Here is a 24,444-nt window from a genome sequence, read left to right as displayed (position 1 = left end):
TTTGCGGGTAATTTGTTCCACGTCAGAGCAGGGAAACTGGCTGCCAACCCGGGACTGGCAGATCCCTGGCAGTGTTGAGCGGCCAGGCTGCTTGTTGGGGGTAGCCAGGGAAGCGTGTTCCCATCGGCCTCAAGCTCTCTGCTGAGGGGTCTGCAAAGCTGTTGGAACCGCAATGGCACCTGCCAGTCACAAAGCACTGAAAACCTTAAATAGTGACATTTCTGGAAAGCTGGTGCACTGCATCGTAACTGAGAACGAGTAAAGAAAGTTAATTTGGTTTGTGATTAATTTTCTGGCCATTTAAACTTTGTTACTGACTTCAACGGGTATTTCAGGTGAGGGACACTGTTAGTGGAATCAGTTTACAGCTTTGAGCTCCAGTGAAAGCCTCTGTTTTACAGTGTGCCACCAAGAGTAACTCTAAACAGATCCTCATCTTGCTGCAAGGAGACAGCATGAACAGGGGCTTTGAGCGTGGCTTACAGGGAAAAGTACAATCCATACAAAAACACTAGGTGCCTGCATTGGACTAGACCCAGATCTGCTGGGCTCAGGAAAGCATACTGAACAGTAGCTGAACTGCAAGAAATAAAACCCCCATGTTTCATTGTAGCTGCCAGCTCTGCCTGAGAATCACATCCCTATTACGGCCCATAAAAATGGAAATTGCAAATAATGGCAGTAATGGGACCAAATCTATTCCAGCTGCTTGGGAATGGAGGAAAAAATATTCACTCTTCCACTCTAGCATGGCCCAAAATACTACAAAAGCAGTTTAATCCCCAAAGAAGTAAAGCAGTCTATTAATTTTCTAGGGATGTCTGCCAGCCAAGAGGAAGTCCGTATCTTGATGCACAATCCCCAAAGAAGCTTCTCTGGCAGAGGCTGAAAAGGGAACGGCCCATACCTCCTACCATCTCCCTTCACAGAGCAACTCAAAACCCGTCCAGACTCCTGTGACAGCCCCCTACTTGCCCCAGTCTTCCAAATACTTGAGCCCCTGGTTGAGTGTGCTCAGAAATATGTCACAGCTCATGGACAGCTTCCTCACCACTCGGCTCTCAGTCCTGAGAAATTCTTGACTAAATTAACATGAACCAGGTCCTTCCTGCCTATCTTCTTTTGTTGGATTTATTTATTCTCCTATTACACTCTCTGTCGAGTAGACAACAGCCTGTTCTCAGATAAATCCTCAGAGGTCCTAGGAAGCTGATGAGAAGAGCAAGTCTTGAACAGGTCTCTAGACTAGTCTACTTACAGTGAGCAATGAGCTGGCCCATCACCACAGCCCTGTGGTCTCAGTGTGGAAAGGCTTTGGAAAACAAGTAGACTTTGTATTTTCAGGTCCTAGCCTTTAATGCGAAGTTGAACAGAACTTAAATGCCAATAGATAGGACTCTGGAGATATGGAGACGGGGAAAAAAAAAAAAAAAATCATCTGAGCTCTAGGAGCCAACTGGGAGCTCAGGTGATTTTCCAGATTGGGCTAAGGAACTGGGAACTAAGTGAAGTAAACTGTTCACACACATTTGACATTTGGAACTGGCTTTTTTAAAAAAAACTCAGAGTCATCAGGACATGCTCTCACCCAGCAGTAGAACCACTGGAGTCTGCTTCTAACTGCCAGGTTCCCCGCAGGAGCCGTGACCCAGTATTCCCACAGGGAAGATGCTTGGGCTGGAAAAGTCACACAGTGAATGAGCAAGCAGATACTGGGTGCATTAAAGCTTTGGGGGCATTGGAAAAGGAACAAAAATGTCTGTGCCTACTGTTAGGTAGAAATACTCTGTGCCTGTACACAGAGCCACAGTTAGAGATGAGCTATGAGGTAAGTGCCCAAGCCAGGGAGGGGTGACAGAAGACAGATATGACCCCAAAACAGCCATGACACATTTCCTCTGCTCTCCTGCAGGCATGAGCTCATGTCCCCAGGAAGGCAAAGGCCCTGCTCGATTCACTCTCTCTCCTCCACTTTGACCCATCCACAGATGGATAACCAGATACTTAACAGCACCCTGCTCACCCCATCCCATCCCTCACTAGCAGCAAGCAGAGCCCTTTTCTTTCTCCTTCACTCCTCTCTGAGCTTACGGCAATGCCAACGTGCAGTCGAAAGGTCGGCTGTTGGTCCATCTATCACAGGTATACCAGCTCAGAGCCAGAAACCCAGCTTCTGTTCTCAGCAGCCCTCTCCAATGTTGATATTCTGTTTCCAATGCTTTATTCTGCAAGGATGTTTTTTTCTTTTTTTTTTTTTTTAAACTTCCAGATTTACTCTCCCTCAAATGTGAGAACTAGAAGGGCATCTGGCAAGTGAGAGATCAAATTCTCCCTGCAGTTCAGGCACCATATCATGGAAAGGACCTGAGTTGCAAAAGGCTTTCAACAATTCAATAGAGAGCAGAAGCTCCATCCACTTCAAAAAGTCACCTGCAACAGGCAGACCCTTCACCTCTCCATCTCCTACGCCATGTGCTTAAAGGTAGAGTAGCTTGGCTGTCAGATGGTTTATATTGAGAGATACAAGCACAAGAGCTGAAATTGCCACTTTGCAAGTCCCTTTGCCAAAGCGAGCCCAGCAGTTCACAGCACTAGCGGCACTTTGTCTCCCCATGGGATGAGGAGGAATCCATTGCTTCGCTTCATTTTTCAGCGCGCTTCAAGTTGGGGTTTTTCTTTTTGTGTGGTGTTTTTTTTTTGTTTCTTTTTTTTTTGGTCTTTTTTTTTTTTTTTAATAACTTGCCCTACAATGGATTCACCTCCAAACGGCCAAAGACTCTCTAAAAGTTTCATCTCCACAGGATTCTGGTCCAGCAGACTGCAAAGCTTGTGTTGAGACTACAGTCACTTTTACTTAATGTTCTGACCTTGAGCAGGCAGAGGCTGCTGCTCAGGGGACATGTGATGGCAAGTCCTCTGTTAACAGATGGGGCACGACAGTAAGTTCAGGCAGCGACTGAGGTTCAGACCTCTGACTGTTCACCAGACGAGGAAGTCACATCATTGATGATTCACTGCCACATCACAGTAAGGGCAGAATATAGGGGAAAGGCTGAACGAGGTAAGAAGAGGAGCGCACTTCTTATCTGCTCCAGGGTAATAGTCTATCAACAGTCATTCATACCAGCTGATAGCAGGTCCTAGCAAATAGCACAAGTGTTTTGCTGCGGTATCTTTCATATCTGAGATAGCAGAAATGCTTTTTCCCAAGCAGTGACCGGCTCGTTCTGCAGCTGCACACACTATTGCAGCAGCATCTGGAGCGGATAACAGCTCAATGCAGCTCTCAGCATCGCAGCCCTGTTCCCAAGACAGCATTCCCAGCACAGATGTCTACCCAGGACCTGGGGACTGTCTTTCTGCATTTCTCCAAAAGCAACTCAGGGAATTTTAACTCCCTAAGAGGAAAGCAGAAGCCATTAGATTTCTACCTACAGTCAGTACCCTTTGGGTTTCAGACACAACATCTTGCCTGTTCTATAGGGAAACAGCTCTGTCAATCTGACTCAGGGTGCCCCATTAATCCTCACACAACTAATCCAGTTCAATGTCTCCCACACAGCTCCAGTTTTGCAGCAATCCTGTCTCCAAAGACACCCAAATACCCTCTCCCGGTTTCCTCACTCCCGATCTCTGAGCACAGCTGGCTCAAGAAGTCCCAAACAAGGAGACAATTTGAATTTTGCCAGTGTAATGCTGAGGGTCAGCCCTTGAAGAGTCCAGAAGGGTGTCCTGGAAAGCCCCTGGCACCGCAGCTGCCAGCCTTGCCCTTCCACACAGCCGGTGGGGGCAAAAGCTGACAACAAGATCCAGCGCGTTGTCCTGCTCTGGGCAATCTGCTGCTTTCTAGGGCAGCTGCCCATTTTTGCCAAGCCCTAGAGCCGGGTCTGCCCCAGGATAACCCTGGCTTTGAGACTGTTCTAACAGCCATCCACAGCCTCTTCCAGATCTTCACTAGCTGCCACTCTGTGCAGGGACACTGAAGCTAAAGAAAGGCTGGGCTGAAAGACACAAAAAGTGAATTTTTACAGCCTAGCTCTTTGTCAAGGGCATTCTCATCCATGTGGATTCCTCAGGGCACACTAATAAAAGCAGAGTGAAACATCACAGAAGTGCCTGATGGCTTTACCTCCCCGGGGGGGCTCAGCACACACAGACAAATGGTGGATCTGCCCCTCTACCTCTGCACCCTCTAACGTATTTCAGAGAGTTTGTGCGTCTCACTTGCACCACAGCTGCCATAAAGGAACACGCTATTAATTTGCAGAAGTTGGAGCCAGGCTTAAAAATTCCATTAATTAAGTGTTGGCGGAGGTGTTTGGAAAGACGTTCCAATAAATATAGTGCTAGAAAGTGTTTCCCTAGAAACTGAGAAAAAAGTTGAACAATATGAAAAGTACCCAGGCTGATAACAGTTATCGCTCCTGCTGAGCTGTATGCAGGATCTGGCAGAGAGAACTTTTTTGGCAGGGCTTTTTTGGCTACCCAGGATTTTTGGTTGGTAGCACAAGAATATGAAAGTGAACCTGGCTGCCATGCATCACTTCCCTGTGCCCTCCTGTTCAGTCCCTCATCTTGCACCCAGTGTCGGTAGATGGGAAACATTCTGCAAAGTCTATGGCTGCAAATTCAGAAATTTCACATCCATTTCAGTGCTCCCATCTTCCTAGGTGTCCCCGCTGTGTCCAACCACCCCAGAACCCCTGGGAAGCAGCCAGGCACACAACGGTTAAACCCTACAAAGCCAGTAAACGGCCTTCTTTCAAAGGGCTACTCATAAAATGGTTCATTTTGTTAAATGGCACAGTTTATATATGGTCATATCTACAGCTGATGTAAATCAACACTATTCAAGTTTTGCCCCTTAAGGGATCCACAGGATTTTGCTTCACTCTTTTCTGGCACTGAGTGTTCTGCCTGCCATTATCCTCAGGAGAAAGTGCACTCATCCACATCAGCTCAGCAAGTGGAACGGGACATTATATCACTTGTATATCAAGGGATGAAAACATTCAGCTCTCATCTACGTGCTCCTCTGATCGCTGCACCATCCTGGCTGGGGGATGTAGGCGGAGAAGACAGGGCTCTGTAGAAAATCTCCTCAATCAGTATGTCTGTCTCCACAGAAATGCACGAGCAAATACCTTTCTGGATGGACGCTGCAAGTATTACAGGAGGATTAGAGTTGATCTTCCCTCAAAAACGGGACTAGGAAAAGAAGAGTGCTCTAGGCTGATTCTGGCCAGTTCAATGATATTTTAACCTGGTATTTTTCACCCAAACAGAAATGTGATCAAAGAAGTTGAGACAAACAATGATTTAATGACTGAAAGTGTAGAAGCTGAAGAGGTTTTGAAAAGAGCTTGTGTATATATATAAGAATAAACACTTATATTGGAACCTGCCAGAAGAATCTTAAGCTGTTTGCTTTCCACAAATCCCCACTGGCAGGGCACTCAGAGCACACAAACTCCTTCCTAAAACCCTTCTGTTTTCTACACTTTGGGTCATTAAATCAGACATTTCTTTTGTTCCAGCCACTCAGCGCAGCCTCCTCCTTGCCCAAACAGCTATCTCTGCTTTCAGTCCAGCTTTTTGCCCATCCTGCCTCACAGCTTGGTTCTTGGCCCCCTCAGCCCTTGCTGTTGGCTGCCAGTGTCCTAAGCAAGGGGGACAAGGGCACCTCTCCTAGGACATCCCTTAGTTCCTTCTGAGGGTTCCGAGATGGAGCTTTTCAGGTCCCCCTCTCTCCCATTACCAACTATTGCTCCTGCTTCCCTGTAGATTTGGATGGGGAGGGGAAACCCAAGACCTTCTCTGCCTCTTTCTGCAGTCAGCCATCCTGCCAGTGTACCAGCTTTAAATAACAAACCTATCTTAGAGCCAGCTATGGACAGTACGACTTCTCGTGGTCCATGGAGAAAGGAATCTCTTGGGCCAACAAAGCAAGGCTCCAGAATTGGGACTCACTCAAACATACAACTTGACTCAAGAGGGCTTATCACTGAGAAAGTCTGTTGTCAGAAATAATGTTCACTGTGCCTCTGTATAAGGACTTTGGGAATGGCAGTTGGGTTAAATAATGGAATATTTTCTTTGCTTCCAAACAAACACAATTAATTCAACCGATTTGATTCTCTGTTCCCTCACCTTGCTTCTCATTTCTCAAAGTCAAGACAAGATTAATGAACTCCACACAGTACTGCTGGAGGGCTCTGCGTTTTTCAGAGTACTTCAAGCCACAAAAATACCTTCAGCAATAAACTGAGAAAACTAAAGCCAAGTTTGGAAGCAATTAACATCCATCTAAAATTCAGTTGTTTGGGGGGCTCAGCTTAAAAATAAAAAGCAATTACTGTTGTGACAAACTCAAATAATACATTGTTTCTCCATAGTTGATTTAGCAAAAGGAGCCTGCCCTCACCAACAGCTATAATAAAAAGGCTTACAGAAAAGCTATTTACTTGCACCGAACGCTCTCGTGATTTTTTTTTTTTTCAAAAGCTTATTTCTCAAGAGTGTAACAGCCTCTCCCCAGCACCTGAGGAATCAAGAAACCTTTATACAGTGTCAAGTACACAGAACAGCTCTGACTGTGCTCAGAAACACCCATCCAAAAAGCAGAGGTTTCCCCTTGTTGCCCAAGAGGGTGAGAAGAGCTCTGCCCAGCAGAACCACAGCTCTGCTCACCCAGTCCTGCTTGTGCGTGCCAGGCAGCTGCTCTTCCGCAGCTCCCCTCCCAGCTATGGAACTGAAGAACAAGGGCTGTTATTTCTAGAGCTTCTATGGGACTCTGGTTGTCACAATGGGGAGAATCAGTCAGTCTTGAAGATTTGCCCCAGGTCCTACAAAGAGTTTGGTATGAGAACTGGAAAACAAGCTAGTTCTCAAAGCCCAAAGCGCAGCCGCTTGGGTTAAAACGCTAACAGAAATATTTAAAAAGCTGCCTGAAACACAACTGTGCAGTCAGTATTTAGCATGCAACAGTAGGTGCTTGCTCAATAGAAACATCAGTCAGCGCATGAAAATCAGTCTGCAGCTTTTAAGAAGTTCAGATCGCCTCTCGTTAGTAACGGCAACTCCCCCACCTGTTCCACTGTTGTAAACCACGATAGAGCCTAATTCTGGCAAAAGCTCTTTCAAAAACCTTGAGCCAATGGTTTTCAAACTGTGCCAGCAGAGCATCTCCAAGTAGCTCATGAATAAAGCATTTGAGCACCCTGCAGCTCTAGGGTGGTGGGACACTTGCAGAGCTGCATCACGAAGAGTCCTTTATGGTGCCTGGTCAGCTAAAACGGAGGTGACCCAGGAGCTCGAAATGCTGAGCTTGCCGTGCCGCACCCTTAGCAATGGGATGAACAACTGAACAATGAGCTCAAAGAAGGGAAAATGCACAAGAATGGCCAACCATATTGTTCAGAACTGACGTAGGTTTGTGTCGTCTGTGCTCCCAGCAATGCAGAGGAATCAGATTTAGCTGCTACGAGATGAGGATGGACTGGCATGCTGACGGGAAGCTGTACTTCATTCCTGGCTACGGGGAATGCTCTGTAGCGAGATGATAAAAGTCTTACCAAAGGTCTAGGAGGGCTTTAAATAGTCTTTAATAAGGCCACTGCTCACACCCTGTGCACAGCATGTTTGCAACCTGTCCTGGTAAGTGCCCAAGAGACGCAGAGTCCTCCCATTGCTCTGGATTGCTCAGCAAGGTCTGCAGGTGCCATTCTGGGTACACAGAAGGTCTTTTCACAATTTTCATAGGCAGGGTTATTAAGTACCTACCCTTACGCTGTAAGAGCCAACTGCCTGGTTTGCACACAGGAAAACAGAAGTCCGTGGACTGCCAGGTAACTTCTGTACACACCAATTATGTCTATTTTAGCTGGTAATTTGGCACAATGGGAGCAGATTAAAGCAGTTGCTACTGAGGCCCCTACATCTCCACTCTACGCAGGACATGGGGGGATATTTTGGATTAGATTTGGCCTAATCTCCCTGCCTCAATATGGAAGCTGCACAGTTGGGACCCATGCTTCAATCCTTTAGTTCTCATAAAGGACTGCTGTGTGCACGGTGCAGAGCTGCTGGTGGAGTATCTTCCAACAGGAACGTCGTTCACAAGTCCCCTTGCTAAGTGCTACGTGATCTGAACTGATACACCACGGGGACGACCAGGGATTCTCCTTACTGCTGCTCTGCACTGAAACACGAGCGTGGGCACAGCAAAACAGACTGCACCAAATCCATCTCTACACATATCTTCCTTACGTGTTCAAAGAGATTCAGCCTTTCTCCGCTTTCTCTGAGGCTGTCAAAATCATTGTGTTTGTATGAAAGTGAAAGTGTCTAATGCATCAAAAAACAGAAAAAGTGAAAAAGAGAAGTGCAAACTTATTTTGAAGGTTTGCACAAATCTATGAGAACTACAAGCAAATTTCTTGTCAGGAGCAGGCAGGGCAGCGGGCTGCTTGTGAAAACCCTAGCTCCAGGTCTGGCTCCAACCAGAAGATTCAAAGTGGTTCATCACAACTTTCAGAAGGAGGAAGAGGTTTGTGCCACGGAGGGTAGCAGTGAAGGCATCTGCAGGAGCTCCTGCCCCTTGGCCAGAGGACATAAGCAGCAAATAGCCTACAGTCCCCTACGTGCCAGCTGTGCTAGAGCTGGTCAGTAGGAAGGACCACTGTACTCTCGTTTGTAGTGTACCCAACTAATATTTTTATAAAGTTGTTTGAAATGAAGAGAGTAAAGAGAACAGGGTTGCTGTTTTTCCATACTCTAATCCAATCAAGGGTTCAAGTTTTCATTCCAAACCATTTGACAGTATCTCATTAACCTACTGCCTATAATAAATGTGTCCAATAACAATCACAAAGTCACATGAAATTAAAAAATTCCATAAAATATAAAACAGAAATACTTGCAAGGTCATTTATTTTTCAACTCTAGAAATAGAGAAAAAAATGAGGTGTGCCCCCTCTCTCAGCTGTGACAAATACAAGTCCCAAAGCAGACTGTCTAAAATTTCCAGGAATGTCTCTCTAACCTCACACTGCAGCCTTTGTAAAATTCATAACCAAATTTTTCCCCAGAAATAAAACATCTGTGCAGTCGAATCCACCTGCAATGCTTTGGGCAGCTGCAGAGACATAATGCTGCCCATTGCCTGGCATTGCCTGAGGAACCTCATCAGGAGGTGTGGAGGGCAGGAGCCCAGCACCCACGGCCCTCCCAGCTGGCCAGAGCTGGACAACTGTGGCACTCGTTGCCCTGAACCGCAGAGTGACCTGCTGTTTCCACAAGGCTCTGCTCTAGAAGTCAACCTGTCCCTCTCTCCACCCATTCTGCCGTTGTCCTTATGTTGTTAGAGCACCTCCCGTTTCCCCAAGCTTTCATGGTTCAGAAAAGCATGGAGTCAAAATAAAATCATGCGCCTACCGCAGAGTCTGTGTTTGCAACCAGTCACACAAAGCAAAGGACTGCATTAGCCCGGTTCAGAAAGAGCCCCTGGGAACACAGGAATAAAATCATTCCTGAAGCATAACGACGCGAGACCTGACCACAGTGTTTGACTAGAACAGCTGGGGAACGGTGAATCAATATTGATTCAGCAGAGCTTTCAAATTCCCATGGATTTTCATTCATCAGATCTCCAGGAATATCTTGTGTTGCCTTTTCACATCTAAATTGGGAAGTTGGATGAAATAATTCCCCAAACAAGACATTTTGCCTCAGAGATCCTTCCACTGCCCTGCCCAGGTCAGATCACACCAGCTGGTCGCACTAACCAGTCTCCAGGAGAAAGCAGTCCCTTGAGGGATTCTTTCAAAAAGACCTTTTCCTAGGCCTGTGCAATGGGCATTTCCAGCAGCAAGCTGCCCAAAGGAGACCTCCCACCTCTGCCCACGCTCCAGCATCCCCTGAGCACCCAGACCCCCTTCCATTCCAAGCACTTCTCATTGCATTCAGGCTACATCACACATTGGAAAGTATCACAAGTAGGAAGAGAAAGCCTAATTCTGATAGGAATCAGTTTTATTTGGGTTTGGTTTTTGGGAGGTTGCAGGAAGGGTGAGGTTTTGGCTGGGGTTTTTTGATTTTGTTGGTTTTTTATTTTTGAGGAGGATTAGGGCGGTTTGGAATTATAGTAAAACTCAAAAATAGGAAGAAACAGATAACAGTCTGTTGGTTCCCACGAACAGCAAATTACAAAACTCCAACAGATCACTTCAAAACATCCATGCTGGGTCAGACCTACTCAGCATCTGTCTCCACTAGTGGCAAAAAGCATGCTACTGAAAAAAAAAAAATATATAGGTAAGGTAAATATAACGTCACACTTTCCTCCCAATACAGCCTCCTGATGCCCAGGCACTTGCAGTTCAGGCACTTGCAGAGACAGTTTCTCTTTGCCCCTTGGTGCTTATGAACTGGCAGATTTTCCTTCAATGAATGATGAAATGTATAGTGGGGATTTTTTTTTCACCATAGTGAGAAACAGGAGATTTTTTTCCTAGTGTCTGTAGAGGAAGGAAAAGATTGTAGGGAAAATTGCCTGGTGTCAGCACCGTAATTCCCTTTACAGAGAAACAGCAGTAGCCTACGCATTCAACTACACTCTGGTATTTAAAAGGCAAGACACATTTCATTAAGAAAAACACATTACCTCTCAGCATTGATTACTGGGTTATAAATGTGACCTGCTAAGTGTGCATTAAAGCAGCAACCTGGAGTTGCTGGTGACTTTCCCAACACTCGAGTACATGAATGAAGACCAGAGATGTTCTCTCTGATAGTACAACACTTTGAGAAGGCTCATTAAGAACAAAAAATGTCTTTGAAAAGGTATTATCTTGCTCTGTGCATGCAACTAGAGAGAGTAGGTTGTGGCTTGCTGGTCACACTAACCAGTCTCCAGGCGAAAGCAGTCCCTTAAGGGTTTCTTTCCAAAAAATTGCCTCCTGTGTCTGGGCAGCAGCATGGGTTTGGTCACAAGTCTGATGTCCTTGCATGAAGTGGGTTTGGTGGGTCTCCATTCAGCTCCCCACGCACTTCAGCATCACCAGCAGCCTGGCCATTCAAACGGCCAAGAAACAAAAGGGACAAACCCTAGTCCTACAGAAAGACTCTGCAGATCACACCTGAGAGAGAATGGCAGAGCTGATGCCAGCATTGTGCCCCAGGAACAGCTGCAAACAGGACCTCTAGCCTTTTGGAACAATTTCTGTTGGCATCACACTTCCAGGATCAAAACCGTCCATACTGAAACTTGTCTCTCACTGATACTAGTAGTGTGCCAAGGGGTTTGAAATTACTTCAGAGATGTCTTTTTTTTTTTGCTTGCCCTAGTATAAGCCAGCAGAAATGCAGTTGTAAGTTTTTAGACCATGCCACCAAAAAGAGAAAAACCTAGGATCAGACTTTCAGCAGGCACGGTTGGACTTATGCCTGGTCCTTGATGAAGCCTTACCCATTCTACAGCAAGGAAGCCCTTGTCTTGGCTACACCACATCTGACACTGACACAAATAGCAGGACGACACTACATCCTCACAGAAGCTCCAGGCAACCCCAGACCAGGTATTGCTGCATGAGCAGAGACCTTCAGCTGCAGGCCAACAGAAAATACCATCCTGCAGCTTTGCAAACACACCGTACAGCCACTGCCCCCCCTCTGCCTCCCCAGCCAGATGACATGCGGTACAGGAGGAGCCATGTAGTTTACCCTACCTCACATTAACATCAAGTTCTTCCATCACAGGCAACAGGCATAGGTAGCTGGGAGTTCAATGTCCATAGAAGAGACCTCGTCCTGCAGTGGAGAGTTAGAAAGGACAATTACAAATCAAAGGATCTCTCACAGATGCACATTTACCCCAGTGAAGACACTCATGCACTGCATTCTGCGGCCCCGGCCCAGCTTCTCTTAACAGAAGTAATGTAGACATGTCAAAATGAAGTCACACCATTGCACAGAGGTGCCATAACACAACTTTCTGTTATCTGCCCTGACACATTTGTATCTCATAACACAAAGTGCATTCCTGGAGGCATGAAATCAAACTGCAGTGACAGACAGCCCTCTGTGGTTGTGTATACACCATCCATTCATGCATTCAGGGCTAACAGAGTGCTTTAAGGTCCCAGGAGAACACTGGCTCTACTGAAAATAACAAAAAAAAAAAAAGTCCTCTTTTATGAGTGAAGTCAGGTCTTCACCTGAAAGCAAAGATCAACTTTTAATCCACTCCATGATCATTACTTCTCCGGGGGACTTCTTGGACTTAGATTCCCAGAGGATCGTTTCCACTGCAGCAAGGCAGTAAAATACTGTAAGGAATGCTACACTGGCACGGAGAAAAGGCCCTTCTGGCCAAATATTCAGTTTCCATAGAGGTAAGGAGAAGCTGCAAAGGCAGAAGTCATAAGAAACAATGCATAAGATGCCAATCACATCTAAGACGGTATCAGTCACAGTACTCTGCAGACCTCTTTTGCCATTTGTTGAAAAACCCCATTCTGTGCAGTTCCTCCTCAAATGGTAACAGCTTCTTCCCTCTAATTACCACAGCGAGTTAGTAGGGAAATAACTTCAAAAGACACGATCCCAAAGCATCATAGTAGTATGCACAGCATACCATGCTGCAGCCAGTGAGCTCTGGGTGCTGGTGTGGAAATTGGCACACACAAAAATACCAGTGGTCAATCTGCCCTGTCCTGCTGCAAAAGAAACCCCCAATGACCTCAGAAAAATCCATCTATATATTTTGTCAAAGCCTCTCACAGCTGAAATGGTCTTATTTCTAGAAATAAATGCAAGCAACATAAATTACAAACACAGGTACCATTATCAAGACTTGTTCTCCAAGAACAACTTTTTCTGAAGATTACAAAAATATGTTACGCTGCAATTCTGGTCACAGCAAGGAGCTGAACACTGTGGTATAAGTGATCTCTTCCAGTCTATGCTTACGTTCAAAATTACACGTGACAGCATGCACCCATGTAAGCTGCACTGGACCTAAGGCTTTTCGTGGTAACTTCCAAAGCTACAAAAAAGTAGTTCCAATACAATCAACTGAAGGCGCCTGGTTGGAAAAATACAAGCAAGACTCCTTGGTAAATTAGTTTCTGTTTTTACACAAAATTAAAACATTGACTTACCACTAAATTAAAATAGGTTTCCTGTGTCACTATATTGTACAGCCTTATGAATACTTAATAGCAGTACTGTAATTACAAAGAACTAAATGATTTGCAGCTCAAGTTAAAATCAATGTTACTTACTCCCAGTAACACTAAGTGATATAAATATTAATGGGATTTTTGATTCTATCAAAATTCCATCATAACTCCAAAGAGACAAACGCATCATCTTAATAAAGAGTGTGTATATTTGCTGCTGTTAATCCAGCGGAAAAAATAAGGTAAGTTTCTGAGCACCTCAGACTGTTAATTGCCTCTTGTGTCGTGTCTCTACAGAGTCGAGGATAATGCCACCACCTTGGGGCTACTAATAATAACTCAAATGCAAATAACACCATTGCGGTTACTTGGCTTCAAAGAAAAGATTGTAATACGACTGACTCAGACTTCCCAGCGACCACGCCAGGTTCGCAGTGCAAACGAACACCCACTATCCAGGCCTGGTTCAGCGTTCACCAGAATTAGTACTTCAGTAGGTATAGACTACACATAGTTTTGCAAGCAAAACTTACTCGAGTCGAAAAGGTGTTTTTACCTGAAGGCCTTATTATTTATTCAATCTGAGCCTTCAACTGGTGTTTTGAAGGGTACTCTGGAATCTGGTGACTTAAAGACTACTGCTGTATTTTGCAAATACAAGGGTGAGAGGTCTAGAGTTTCTGATCAAGTCACCTCTGTATCCCTAAAATCTGACCCTCAACTTTAACTTTGGGAAAAAAAAAAAAACACCTCTCCTGTGCTCCTGCTCTGGAGTTCTTCCATAGAACAAAATACCTCACAAGCTGCTGGGACAGCTGCCTGGTACAGATGCAGGAAGACTATCCTGGAAGACGGTCTTGGGGATGTAAAAATGCAACCAATAGTCTCTGAGCTCAAACAGACAAAAAGAAACCTATTTAATCTCATAATTATTTTATCTCCACAGAGGTCGAAGTAACCACTTATTTCAAATTATTCATTTTTCACATATAGGTGAAATTAATTTCAGTTAATTCAGACACGAATACATCAGAATAGGTCTGATATGGTGCTTTGTTTCAACAGGGACAGGAACCTATTCTTCCCTGTCCTGTCATTTCAAAAAGGATAAACATGAATCAAAGAGCACGCTCTAAATTGCGGTCAAAACACATGAGATCTTGACCCATCTCCTCTGCCTGCCAGTACACTTTGTGAGCACCGGTTAATTCCGCCTTTTGGTGCCCTTCAAAAGCAAGTTGTCATCTCGGTTCACCGTGGAGGCACAAAGAGGTTGACTGAACCCCACCCAGAGGATTCAGAGCAGGGCAGAGGCAGCCCCTGGCCATGAGACAGAGATACTAAACTGATCTTAGTGTTGAGATAGCACAGATAATGCTCCAAGGAAAATCTGGTCAAATTTTGTAAAACATCACCCACCCATCTGCACTATCCCAGTATCCCATGCTCCCTTCAAAATGAGGGTTTAAGAGGTACCTAGGGAAACTTTCTAAAAGAAGCCAAACTCACAATTTCAGTACAATCAGAATTGGTCTTACCTATTCAAAACACACTTTTCTATGTAGGCACCAGCATTACTGTTCCTTCAGCCACAGCAAGTGCGACACGCTTAAGAACACAGGAAAACATTTTTTTGTTTCCATTAATATTTTCTTCATTTGTTTTGTGTTTGTTTATACAGTCAAAATAACATTGTTGGTACAAAATAGGAAAAAAATGAAGCCTTAAGGATTTTGATAAAACTAGGAATTTTGTATAAAAACACCCAGCTACAGCTGTTAGGTGTGTTTCTGGCAGCCATCCCATACACCGTGTGACAGCCAGCGACCACATTTCTTATATTGTACCTCACATACAATTTTTTTTTTTCCTTAAAATTCTTTACATATTCTCAAGTTCTGCAGCCCTGAGAACACTTTTTTTCCCCATAAACATGTTCTCTTTTTTCCCCACAAATACAGAAATAAGCAACATTTGGGTCTGAACAGGCAACACCTTTGAAAGTATCACACTCCACAGCTCTCCGCGATGGGAAACCTCCCACCACCGCACAGGAGACCTGCGGTGTTTTAAGGGCTGTTAGTACTTTCATCTTTCCTCATATGATGAGGCATATAATGAACATATAATGAAAGTACTCAAACCAATGACATTATTTAGCCTTTGTCAGCTTTTCTGTAACGGATTTTAAAATTGGATCTTCCCTCCCTTCGCCTCTCCCCACGACACTGCAGTGGTCAGACTTGTAGTCACTGGCATCTCAACAAAGAAAGAAAAATGACGTCAATACCACGCGATAAAAAAAACCCGCCACGCGTTACTCTAAATATATTTGGCTCATGCAGAGGGCCTGCTGCTATTCTTTGCTATTAAAGCAATTACTCATGATCAATTAGGAAGCTGTTCTCTGCCTCAGAAAGATAACACTGACCTCCTAACTCCACTCTTATACCATCCAGCCCATCATATATTTTCCCTTCAGCACAAAACAGCTTCTCTGCTGTTGTGCATGACAGTGATGACAGGCACACAGAGCATGTACATCACTGCAGCCAGGTCGTTTTCCTGAACGTGAACACACAGTTTCCAAGAGGTCATGAGCAGCTCTACAGGTCCCTGCTCTACAGCATGGGCTGAGGGCAACAGTCCTGCAAACCCGCGGTCTTCCTATCCTGGGCTCCCGAGTCTTTCCATCCTGGCTGACTGAGAGCAGTCACACTGCGCTGTTTTTTGCCGGAATAGAGTTAATTTTCTTCATAGTACCTAGTATGGAGCTACGTTTGGGATTTTTTTCTGAAAACAGTGTTGATGATACAAAGATGTTCGCATTATTGCTGAGCAGTGCTTACACAGCACCAAGCCCTCCTCTGCTTCTCACCCCACCCTAGCAGCAAGCAGGCTGGGGGTGCACAAGGAACTGGGAGGGGACACAGCTGGGACAGCTGACCCCAACTGACCAAAGGGATATTCCACACCATATGATGTCATGCTCAGCATATAAAAGCTGGGGGAAGAAGGAAGGGTGGGGGGACATTCAGAGTGGTGGCATTTGTCTTCCCAAGTCACTGTTACATGTGATGGAGCCCTGCTTTCCTGGGGATGGCTGAACACCTGCCTGCCCCTGGGAAGGAGTGAATGAATTCCTTGTTTTGCTTTGCTTGCACGTGCAGTTTTGCTTTACCTATTAAATTGTATTTATCTCAACTCACGAGTTCTCACTCTTACTCTTCTGATCCTCTTCCCTCATCCCACTGGTGGGGAGCAAGCGGCTGCCTGGGGCTCAGGTGCCGGCTGGGGTTAAACCACGATACTCACTCACAACCTGCTGGGAAACCCAAGTGGGGCTCCAGCTCTGCCTTCTCGTATAAATCTGGTAAGCTCAGACACGGGTCCGCTCCGCTGGCCAGACAGGAGAGTCAGGCTGAGCCTCCACACTCAAGCTACATCTCAAAATTACTCTTCTCATATATCTTCTCTTCAGATTTGGTACCAGGGACTGCAATGAAAAGCTCACCACAGTAACCTACCTAAGGACTTCAGTTACTATGAGGGGCTAAATTCAGGCAGTGAAGAGAAGTGAAATGATTTCACTCTTTCAGGTATCAGCGCAAAATTAATTTTGATAACTCCTGCAAAATGGAAGAAAAACTTTTCAGCGATTTTCTATGTTAAAATTCCAGTCTGAGTCAATTTTTTTTTGCTTTATTTTTCTGCAAAATTTCATATTTTAATGCGCAGTGACGTTACACAATATCTGTACCATCATGCTATCATGGAGACTTCTACATTAACTGAAACCTGAAACTTTCTGTATTAGAATAGAAAACCAACCAACCATAGAACTCTTCAACAAAAAAAACCAAACCAACCAACCAAAAAAGACCTTCGCAAAAAACTCTTCACCCAGAGAAACTTAACTGAAGTCAGTACCCTTGGCAGCATTTTCACTTCAGCAAAGCTCAACATTTTTTAATGGGAAAAAAAATACAGGCATAGATAGCATCTCCAGCAGGCTTGACATGACAGCTCCAGAGACTTCCCTTGTGAGGCAAGAACTCTTCATCTTATTTCATTCTCCACTAATCACTGCCACCAAACAGAGCAAGACAGATATACCATATGTGTATGACTAGTCCTAGTCATCACTGCACAGGAGACTGGCTCTGACTTGGGAAGGGCAATCAGTAACAAGCCTCGGCAGGGCTGCACCAATGGCATTCAGGGAAATCGGAAACCATCTGTCTGTCACGATGAGATCAGCTGCATGCTTGTGCCTCATTCCTTCACCTGACTCACAAAGCCACCTTAGCAGGTGCTTCCCTACCTCTGCCTCTTTGCCTCCTCATCTCCACAGTGGTAGGGGGGTAGGAAAGGGAAAATCTAACGAGGAGATGGATAAACCGACGTACCTTCCCAACCAAGCTGTAGGGACTCTTGGGGAAACTTTACTCAGTGGCTTTAAGGTATTAACAAAGAATTCACTTCTCAGAGACCATAAGGAGTCAGCTGGTGGCCCAGAGCTAACCCTGTCTCTTATGTGACCACAAACTCATCTGCTCTACATGGTGGCCTTAGTTTGCCCAGTAGAAATGAAAACATCCCACCAGATGACAGCAATAGCCACGCCAGTCTTGCAAGACATTTTCCTTGCAAGGCACTGGTTGACTGAGACACTGACACCTTCTTCATCCAATTTATTTCCATCCCACTCAAGCCCCATCTAGTTCCACTTTCGGCCGCTGCTGAGCTGCTGTCAACAGAAGAGTTGAGTCATTCTCCTGAACCCCAGCCCCTCCCCCATTTCCTGCAGTGCTGGATTGTGCTGCTTCATCATTTACCTTGACCCTTTTTATAAATGTAAAGTAAGAAATGTCCTTTTCCCCCATTCTTTGCCAGCTTGGTCTTTTTAGAGCAGAACGTGGCGTGCAGTGACAGTGACTTGATGCAGCCTCTGACTTCAGCATAGATGTCCTGCAGACACCTATTGTTATTGAGTAACACAGAGCAGCGGACTTGATGCCACAGATGTTTGGAAAGCCTGTTTAGCCTTCCCATAGGAATTGCTGTCCTCCACATCTCAGAGTGTAAGTCAGTCCTTGGAAGTACAGACAGTCATTTAGCTTTCATCCAGTATTTTTGATTCCTGGTTGAGGCCAGAGGAATCGCTCTAACATAAACAAAGACTACTGTTGCTATCTGAATCTGTGATGTTAAGAGCCTCCTCACTTTCTGTAGTGAACATCTGTCAAATTAAAGCTGTGATTGAATAAAAAAGCTATTGCTCAATTCCCACCACATTTCATGTTTGGGGTTGTGATTTTTATGGTAGCTCCATCTTCATCATTAGCAGAGAAAGAGAAGCTGTTAGCAGAGGCCAACTGGACAAGATCTTCCCAGGCAACATTACACTGGATTGACAGTCACCTCAATCCAAAGATAAATTTCTTGCTCATCACTGCAGAGCAGACCAAAAAAGTGTTGCAAGAAAATATCCTGCCCATGACTTTACTTGAGAAGTAGAAAATACCAGAGTGATCCAACTTGTTCACTCCCAGATAAACCAGATCCATTTCCACCACCCATTTGTGATAAAGGCACTGCCCCCTCCCACAGCACTTCTTGCCTTCTCTGTCACTTCTGTCTCTTTCCTCCCGACGAAGGATAAAGCTGATAAGAAGTCCCTCAGTTGCCAGCACAGACAGACTGATGGACTGATTTTAATCAAATGTATCTCCAGCAGGTTAAAATGCAGCACTTTGCTTAAAAGGGAAAAATAAATAGACATGACATGTCACCCAAAAAAGAAAATGGAGATCAGCTTTAAATAGAAAAAGGGAGAAGAAATGTCTTTTCCCTGACGGGTTATTTTACAAAACAGCTCTTTAAACTCAGAGAGAGCCTCTGGCTTGACAATCCAAACCACAGGCACTGAGTTTAATGGGCTCGTGTTCCCAAGGGACATGGGAGTCGCAGGTGGCACACAGGTCACAGCAGAAGCCAGCACCTTGTGCTCATCTGTTTGCAGACAGACAGGCTTTTCTTCATCGTTGACCTGGTCTTCAACAGCCTCTCAGCTGTCACCCTGTGCCTTTTCAACCAAGCAAGGTATTCCGCACTTTCAAAATTCAAAGTTTAAATTCCACGTCTGAGTGCCAAAAAGACACCAAAATATCAGAGCTGTTCCCTTGAAAGGGCACGTGGAAGCAATTCTGCCTACGTGTTCTCTTGGACTAAATATTTACAGCAGTAAAACTTCTATGGGCTGTTCAAGGGTGACTTTGTTCCAATGCAGAGTCACTCGTATGAGATCCTTGTGTATACCATGCAACGTTTGTGTAAGAGGTCTGAGAAGAGAAAGCAGCTATAAAACCTGCGGGGTTATTCACTGTGACAGTAGTATTATGAAATTTCACAACTCAGTGCTCTCACCTTTAGCAATTACCATCAGTTGGTAACAAAAACACTCCAAGTCCTTTACTGCAATATCAAGCTCTCAGCGTAGGAAGCCAAGAGAAACATCCAGCGTGAGGTTGTGGGTCTTGTAAAAGGGCCAAGATACAGCAAGAGATATCAATCAACAAACGGAGGCAAGAAGAGTGGTGGAGCTCAGTAAGTACATCAGAGGCATGGGCAGAAACACAGACAGGCATGATTTCCATGACACCATCACAACCATGTTTGTGTTTATACCGACAAGTTGCATGACCATAAAGGACAAAAAACCATACGCCTGTTTGATGTGGATTCATACAGGGCTATGACGTTTCCTTCTTGCTCACTTGTCATAAAACTTCCCTATAATTCACTGTAAATTTTCCCTCCCTAGAAAACACACTTTCCAGCTGCTCTTGTTCTCACACCAGCACAGACCAAGGGTATGGAAGCCGCAGCACCACCTGTGCTTTCTGTGCCTGCAGTCAACCTAAACTTACTTTATCTCACATTGAGGAGGAGAACGAGCAGCAGAGAAACGCACACTATAAATGTTAGGAAACATGGAAATCCTTCAGCTTTGATATGGTATGATGGTACTGAAGGTAACTCACAGCTCGACGGGTGAGCCCAGCACCATGACTAGCTCCGCACTGCCTCTACAAATGGCTGCACGCACACCAGGGCACAGTACCCAACACAGCTCAGAGCAGCTCTACACTTTACCTGAGATCTCCCTACTTGAGGGTAGATTTCAATTAGATCTAAGGAAGAAATTTTTTACAACAAGGGTGGTGAGGCACTGGAACAGGTTGCCCAGAGAAGTTGTGGCTGCCCCATCCCTGGAAGTGTTGAAGGCCAGGTTGGATGAGGCTTGGAGCAACCTGATCTAGGGGAAAATGTCCCTGCCCAGGGCAGGGGGGTTGGAACTAGATGATCTTTAAGGTCCCTTCCAACCCAAACCATTCTATGATCCTTGCTTTTACCAATTCTCTAATAAATTACTAGCCCGTAGAGTGCCCTCCTACCGAAAACACACTTTAGAGACAAGTGTTGGTGCTCTCGTGGCAGAGGTAGCTTATACCCTGAGAAGAACATCACAGTCAGCAATGGGCAGTGACTGTGTCACTCAGTGGCAGTTCTTTGGTTTACAGCAGCCCGAGGCTCGAGTCTCTCATTTAAAAAGCTACCTTGCTCCAAAGCAAGCAGAAAACGACCCGTGGAAAATGGACATTACTGTGGGCATTTATCTTGTCAGAGATACACCGCTGCACTGTCCTGAGCTCTGCTAAAGAGCAGGCAACGGCAGTTGCCACTGAGACAGCCGAGAAAGAGCAGCCAAAGGAACCATCTCCCTCCTGCCCCCCAGCGCTGGAGTGTCACCGGGAGTGCCTGGAGTCGCTCCCAGCTACCACGTTCCAGTACGCGATATTACTCTCCGCTTTGCCAGCTGTGCAGACGAGCCTTTTTCACCTGTAAACACAGGTCCCTCGTTAGGATTCCCATCCTGCCTGCAGACTCCCTTGGGCAGCACCGCGTCACTGCGGCCACGGACGGAACCGTGACTCAAAGCGAAAGAGCAAGCCAGGAAAGATTCCTCATGGTGCTCTGCAGAGAGGAGCCCTCTGAGGCTGCCAGCGCACTGCGGGCACCGCGAGTCATCCGCAGCACAACGAGAGGGACTCGAGTGTAACTCACCTTTTGCACTACCTTCAACTCCTGCCCCGTTTCCTACACGGGTCACTGTTGGTGGACACGTTCCACTCCCCATCTGGAGGTCACTTATGTAACTTTAATGTGTTGGAATAAAATTCCTCTGCCTTTTTCTTTTATGGCTGTCATAAGATGGTTTTGTAGCCTGTGAAACATGAGCAGGAAATAACCTTCTGCTTTGAAGCCCCGTGCTGAGACACACCAGTCACTGTTTATGATTCTGCAACCCCTGGACTTCAGCAGAAACAGGAGTATTTCCTGGCCCAGGCATCTCTCTCTGTTGTAATTACTCCTATGTAACCATGACTAAAAAATCAGTAAGGTTGTGCTGAATTCTGTGAATTTCAGCTGTGCAAAGGGTTTAGGAGAAGCTTTAGATCTCATGTGTTAAAGATTCTCCACCACTTCTGTCTGACCAAACTGACTATCGATGGGAAGTTTTGGGGTGCATCTGTCCAAATACCTTTGCAGCAGAGGACATCTCACAGAGGCTTAGCTGGAAATTTATAACCTATGGCATGAAAGCCTATAAGCACAGACCTTACCCGCTCCTGCCCAAGGGGGCCAACAGACCTGCTCTGACATGAGCACTGTCCTTGCTAGAAAAAAGAAAAAAAACCACAACAAACAAAACCCCCCAAAACTCTCTACACATGAGGAGTTAAGACTAATAAACTAACACAAGTGTGAAGCTGCTGCCAACAGACACGTGTCTCTGAGTGAGGGTGCTGATCCCACACAGTTTAACTCATTGCATCACATTCACACTTTATCATCAACTTTCTTGGTAGCCACAGGCAGATCAGGTTTCTGCTGGGGGGGAAACACCATGACCCCAGGGACATTTTAGAAAACGAAGCAGAGACAAAATCCCCAGAGCTGTGAGCTGCAGATATAGATAACCAACCCGACTGACTCATGCCTCTACTGCCATTTCTTCACACTCTGTTAAAGGATGACAGCTTCTGCACAGAAAACTGGCTGAGTATGTTCATCTCAAACCTGATCTGCCTCTGGCTCACTTCAAAAAATTAGTCAGTTGAGCAGCAAGCTAAAATGATCACAGTCCCAAGAGACCATGTGATTCTCCAGATCTGTACAAAACACATAAAGTGCACAAACATCATCTTTTCTGGTTAAGAAGCTGATACCATCAAGGAAAGTCAAAAGGGTAATTAGTTAATTACTTTTCTAAAAGATGGAGAGGATGCAAGAGGGAACGTGCTATAATGCATTCTCAGCACACAGGCTCTGATGTTACCTACAGAAGAGCTCACTCCAAATGTTGCATAGCAGTAACAGAACTACTTTGAGATTATTGTAGGTACTTACATACTGCAGCAATAAAGCAGTGACCTTCTCTGGTGGTGGTCAGAAGGGAATAATCTCAGTACGCAACTTTTCTTGAGAGAAAGCAGTTAAAACAATCACTGCAGGTTCAGCATCTAACAGATTTGCACCAGCAGCCATGCTACTGCCCTTGTGCTGCTAGCAGCCATCTAGGGCAAGGGCACTCAAAGAGCTTGTGCACCAGCTGCAGGCACTGCCAGCTCATCACCCCAGGTGGAAGCAATGAGTGATCCCATCACAGAGCAGGTATTTGTAAGTCAGGCTGATGCCTGCTGGGCTATAAAGGGCAGCCTAGGGCCAGGAGCTGTGTTGGTTTGGTGCTCCCCTGTTTAGGAAGTGTGGAGGAGGTGTCTTTCCCTGACAAACTGTGCTGAGTTCAGCACCTTCCAAGATGCTGCTGATGTTTTCAACTTCTTTTGTATTAAATTACCAAATTACTCAATTATTTTCTGGTCATTAAAAGTAAAGAAACCGAAATAAACTTGGAGCTATAAGACCTTGAGTGTGGACCCTAAAGGTTGTTCTTTGGTGGGCTAAAGCTGTGAGCCTCACGGCCCTCCTGATGGGAATGGGGAGAGGATAAACAAGCTCGAAGGGTGAGCTGCTTTCAAATGGTTATTTCTAAAGTAGGAATGACAGGGCATGCTTTAGGTGGGCTGTGAGTTCTCATCAGCCAGACTTTCCAGGTAAAACAAGCTGTCCAGATGCTAATTGCGTCTGGCACCAGACACCTGGCAGCTATGAGCTGTCACGCGGCTCATTTTCAGCAGTTTCACAGAGAACAGTTATTTCTACCAGTGCACATACTTTGAACAAGTGCATTTTTCAAATTCTGCTTATTTCAGGCTGCTACTCCATGAATAACATCCTCAGGCTGCTTTCTATCAGGCTCTCTGTGACGTACCCCATTCCACTGCTTCCTTCGCAGGGGAAGCGCGGTGACGGCACCCTGCTTTGTGCTGCTAGTGAAGCGCAGACTTCCCAGTGCCCCTGCTTGCTCTGGCCCTGCAGGGAACCAGCAGACCCCCAAAGGAAGGAGGAACTGGAAATTTGCCAGGACTCAAATGCAGAAGGCTTCACCTCTTGTTTCTAGCGATACTGGAGGGACTCCCAGATATCCATCCCACTGAGGATGAGCTGTGCTGAAGCAGCAGACAGTTACCCTGGACCAGGCATCAGCTCCACAGAGCTGGTTCTGTTGGTTCCTTCCTCATCCTGCTGCACCACGTAGGAGAAAGGATGAGTGTGAGCACGTTTCACCAAGGCTTCTACATAGGACGTCCTGGTGCTACAGTAAGAGGAAATGTTCACTGGAGTAAGAAAGGTGATCATGGCAACTCTTTACATTCCTGAGAAGCAAACAGAAAAAAAGCCAAAGCAGGAATATATGAAGAGACAGATGTGTGGGTTAAAGAGTTTAGACAATATCTGATGTTTTTAACACAGCTGAAAACAGTGAGCTAAGACAGAAGGAAGGATGTAAACAGAAGAGAGCAATAACCACCAGGTCACAGTCCTGAAGCACAGAGAAGCCTCCATGCCAGCTATCCCGTAGGGAGGCACGGGTTGGATGTCACAGATATGTAGTATTTTCAAACAATACTGTAATGAGAAGAAAGGTGAAGCTGGTAGCTGTGGATATATAGCAAAAGCTTGAGAAGGGTCAGAAAGCAGTAACAGTTGTAGTCAAATTTGTAGGCTGCAGAAGAGGTTGATTTTGACCATATTGGCAAGAAAAAAAATATTAAAAGTTAGGCTGATCAGCTGG

At 45.4% G+C, this 24,444-nt stretch overlaps 1 protein-coding gene across 1 annotated transcript in view; it reads right to left on the bottom strand.

The window, feature by feature from the left end:
• The window catches only part of HTR4 (5-hydroxytryptamine receptor 4), a 102,308-nt gene extending 78,300 nt beyond the window's left edge, over positions 1–24,008 (bottom strand). Inside the window, exon 1 of the mRNA XM_009989204.2 lies at positions 23,839–24,008. Coding sequence (XP_009987506.2) covers positions 23,839–24,008 — 170 coding nt within the window. The remainder of the gene's footprint in view (positions 1–23,838) is intronic.
• Between the last annotated feature and the right edge of the window lie 436 nt (positions 24,009–24,444).

Source organism: Tauraco erythrolophus, chromosome 16, assembly GCF_009769465.1.
Source record: "Tauraco erythrolophus isolate bTauEry1 chromosome 16, bTauEry1.pri, whole genome shotgun sequence".
Lineage (NCBI taxonomy): Eukaryota > Metazoa > Chordata > Aves > Musophagiformes > Musophagidae > Tauraco > Tauraco erythrolophus.
The sequence above is the reverse complement of the archived record's forward strand: the minus strand, read 5'-3'. Positions and strand labels throughout refer to the sequence as shown.